The sequence below is a fragment of the Erinaceus europaeus genome, chromosome 2 (assembly GCF_950295315.1).
Source record: "Erinaceus europaeus chromosome 2, mEriEur2.1, whole genome shotgun sequence".
NCBI lineage: Eukaryota > Metazoa > Chordata > Mammalia > Eulipotyphla > Erinaceidae > Erinaceus > Erinaceus europaeus.
In genome coordinates, this window is record NC_080163.1 from 107,833,656 (window position 1) to 107,837,503 (window position 3,848).

The following is a 3,848-nucleotide window of genomic DNA, read 5'->3' on the forward strand; positions in this document are numbered from 1 at the left end:
CTCTGGAACATGTGCTGCCAGGGATTGAACTCAAGACCTCATGCTTGAGATTCCCATGTCCTCCTCCTCCTCCTTCTTTTCTCAGAACACTGCTTACCTCAGCCTAATGGTTGTGCAGGGGATTGAATCTGGGACTTCAGAGCCTCTGGCATGAGAGTCTCTTTGGATAACCATTGTGTTGTCTACCCCTGCCCCTCTCCCTATCTATGCCCAGCCCCCTTCCAACTCCATTTCTGGCTATATCTACCTAATACATAAAGATAATAATAATTTATTATTTTATTATTAAAAGTTACAATATGCAAGGACCTAAGTTCAAACTTCTAGTCCCCACATTGAGGAGGAAGGCTTAGCAAGTGGTGTGTGAATCAGACCTGCAAGGTGGGGCCTTTCCCTGCATGCCCCTCCCTCCCTTTCAGTCCTGCCCCTCATTTCCTTAATCTCCTCAGTGATCACCTTTATCTGACTGAGGCCCAAAGTCACAAATACAGTCAGATCAAGGCCCCATCAGACCTGGAGGGGTCGGCTCTTTCTACTGGTCCCTCAGCTTTAGTTAATCACGATTCAACAGGAAACTCTTTGTGCAAATTTTCTCAGTAAAAAAAAAAGTTCTACAGTTTTGATTTCTTTTTTAAATTTCTTTATTGGGAAATTAGTGGTTACAGTTAACAGTCAAAAAAATACAATAGTTTGTACATGTGTATGATTTCTCAGTTTTCCACATAACAATTCAAACCCTACTCTGTCTTCAAGGACCAGAACCCTCCCCTCCAGCCCAGAGTCATTTACTTTGGTGCAATATACCAAAGTATACTATTATATTATGTGTATAGATCAAAGTATTATGTATGGAACAAAGGGTGGGATTAATTCTGGAGACCAAGATGACTCAGTATGTGTCTAATGGGACACCTCAGGTAGAAAACTCATGAGAAGGGGAAATGGATATTTATAGAAGTTCAAGAATGAAGAGGCCCTGGATGGGGAGACCCATATACTCATTGTTTATAGCATAAAAGTGAAAAGACACCTCAGCCAGAAAGTTTCCCTACAGGTAACTCAGAATGGAGCATAAGAAGGTAAAAACCTGAAAGGGAGAATCAAGAAATCACACTTCTCCAAAAATAAAAAAGTGAACTCAAAGGCTTTATGACTAGGCTTTCTCTTAGACAGAGAACCAAGCAGCTGGTGAGTGTCTAGAAGAGGCTCTGGGTTTATCTCATAGTCATTTCCACTGCTGAGGAAGAAGGGTCCACAGCAAAATAGGGAATCAGTTTCTCTGTAAAGGTGTCAGTGAGTAGCCTGATTGGTGATATCTCAGTGATATCATAAAACCAAATCTCTCCAAGTTCATAGTCGAGGAAAATGCCAATGGTCTCTCTCCTTGAGACTGAGTTGACATGAGTCCCAATGGGCTGCTGGATTTGCCAGCAGCCATTGGTTGGGGTCTGTGGCATCAGCACCTGTCTGGAGAAAGTCTCGTTGCAGACACCTAAGGAGAACCTGCCTGTGCCTCTGATTTCTACCACCCAGAAATGCCTGCCGGCTTCAAAGCCCTCAGAGCTCAGGACAGCTGGATGAGAAGTAAAAGCCTTGGGGCTGGGAGCAGGGGTGGATACCATCAATTTACCCTCAAACAGAACCTTTTTCCTATCTGCACTGATGATGATATTTGGCTGAGCAGTCTCAGGGTCTAGTGTCAAATACACCTGAAACTTGCTGGCACTGTGAAGATCAAGACAATGAGAGAGGATAGTGGGGAACTCTTCCTTGGATGCGTGGGAAAAGCCTTCTGGGACCTCCAACTCTTCACAGCTGCTCAGCAGGTGCTGGAGTCTTGTGGCCCTCAGCAGGAGCTGCAGGTCTGTCTGCACAGACATGTCTGTGAGATCCCTCAGCAGAGTCTTCACTGAGGAGCCAAAGGCTGACAGCTGGTCTCTGCTCTCAGTCATCTTTTGGGAAACATTCGTCATTTCTTCTAGTAGCCAACTGTCATACTTATGCTGAAGGTCTCTCAAGAAAGAATTGTAATCTTTGAATTGCCAAAATATTAAAGTTCGTTTAATTATCACCTTCTCTCTGAATTCACGTCTTTCTTTGTCCTGCATATGTAACCCCTTGTGAGCATCGTCCAGTTGCTTCTTCAGGATCTGCACGTGGGATCTGAGTTTTCTCCTGTGCTGAGCAGCAGCCTCCTCAGTGGGGATGACAGGGTGACCCTGCTGCTCACAGGACACCCTGCACTGGACACACACCAGCTGCTGGTCCTGCTCACAGAACAGGCTGAGCACCTGCTGGTGCTTCTCACACAGGGGCTGCTCCTGCTGCTGCTTCCTCTTGCTCCCTGAGCTGGGCAGCTGCTTCACCATGTCAGCCAGGGCACTCAGCTGGCTGTTCTTCTGCAGCTTCCTGTAGGCACAGTGGTGCTGGCAGACGGGACAGGGGAGGATGTCCAGCAGGTCCTGCCAGCACTGCTGGAGGCAGGAGGCACAGCAGTGGTGCCCACAGTCCAGGGTCACTGGGTCTGTCAGCCAGTCCAGGCACACAGGGCAGCTGAACTCTGCCCTCAGCTCTTCCAGGAGGCCTTCCTGGGCCATAGTGCAGGGGGGCTCAATCCCAGGAAAATTCCTGAGCTAGGCTGGTGTTCAGGAGCAGGGACAGGGAGCAGGGACTCTCAGCCTTCACTGTGGCCTGAGAAGCTCCAGGAGGTTCTTGGGATCTTCAGAGGCTGGTTCTGCTCCTTTTTTTTTTTTGTCTCTGCAGCAGCAATTCCTGTTGTTCTTCTTCCTTCTCAGTGTATCCCAATGACTGGAGAGGCAACTTTCTATGTGATCTTCCTTAAAGAAAACAATACGGGGAAATAAATAGATCATATATATATTAGTGACCTTTTTTACCAGACACTTTTACAATTTCTTTTATCTTTTTAAGCAAAAAAAAAAAAATGAATGAATGAATGAATGAAAAAGGGAGAAAGTGGTAAGAAAGTCCTAGGTTCAATAACCTGCACCACCAATAGCCATAGCTGAGCGGAGGGCCTCAGAAAGCCTTTGTAAAAATAAAAAATAAGGGAGTCGGGCTATAGCGCAGAGGGTTAAGCGCAGGTGGCGCAAAGCACAAGGACCGGCATAAGGATCCCGGTTCGAACCCCGGCTCCCCACCTGCAGGGGAGTCGCTTCACAGGCGGTGAAGCAGGTCTGCAGGTGTCTATCTTTCTCTCCTCCTCTCTGTCTTCCCCTCCTCTCTCCATTTCTCTCTGTCCTATCCAACAACGACGACAACAACAATAATAACTACAACAATAAAAAAAACAACAAGGGCAACAAAAGGGAATAAATAAATAAATAAAACATTTATAAATAAATAAATAAAATAAAAAATAAATAAATAAGGAAAAGAGAGAAATGGGTGGTCTGGGAGGTGGTGCAGTGGATGAAGCATTAGATTCTTAACATGAGGTTCTGAGTTCAATCCCTGGCAGCACATGCACCAGAGTGATATCTGGTTCTTTCACTCCCTCCCCCTATCTTTATCATGAATAAATAAATTTTAAACAATCTAAAAAAAAAGCTAAGTAGAAGAGAGAGAGAGACATAATGAAATTGAGAAAGAAAGAAAGTAAGATAGATAGAAAATAAGGTGACTTCTCTTGATATGGGTGAGATTTCTGATACTTTTCACAGTAAATGACTATTTTGTTCATGAAGAGACTCCACACTGTAATAAAGACAAGAGGCTCTGGCCAAACAAACAAACAAAAATATCTACAACAGAATTTCATGGGAAGGTTAACATCTGATGATAAGAAGAACTCCAACTGTGAGAATACCTATTAGAATGTAGCATAG

General features: G+C 44.8%; 1 protein-coding gene across 1 annotated transcript; it reads right to left on the minus strand.

The window, feature by feature from the left end:
* Window positions 1-1,214: 1,214 nt before the first annotated feature.
* On the minus strand, window positions 1,215-2,597 carry LOC103128274 (tripartite motif-containing protein 75-like). Its single transcript, XM_007539132.2, has one exon. The coding sequence runs from the start codon at window positions 2,595-2,597 to the stop codon at window positions 1,215-1,217; it is 1,383 nt and encodes a 460-aa protein (XP_007539194.2).
* Window positions 2,598-3,848: the final 1,251 nt, after the last annotated feature.

Coding starts and splice junctions, on each gene's coding strand:
- LOC103128274 (XM_007539132.2), bottom strand. CDS start 2,597: ATGGCCCAGGAAGGCCTCCTGGAAGAGCTGAGGGCAGAGTTCAGCTGC.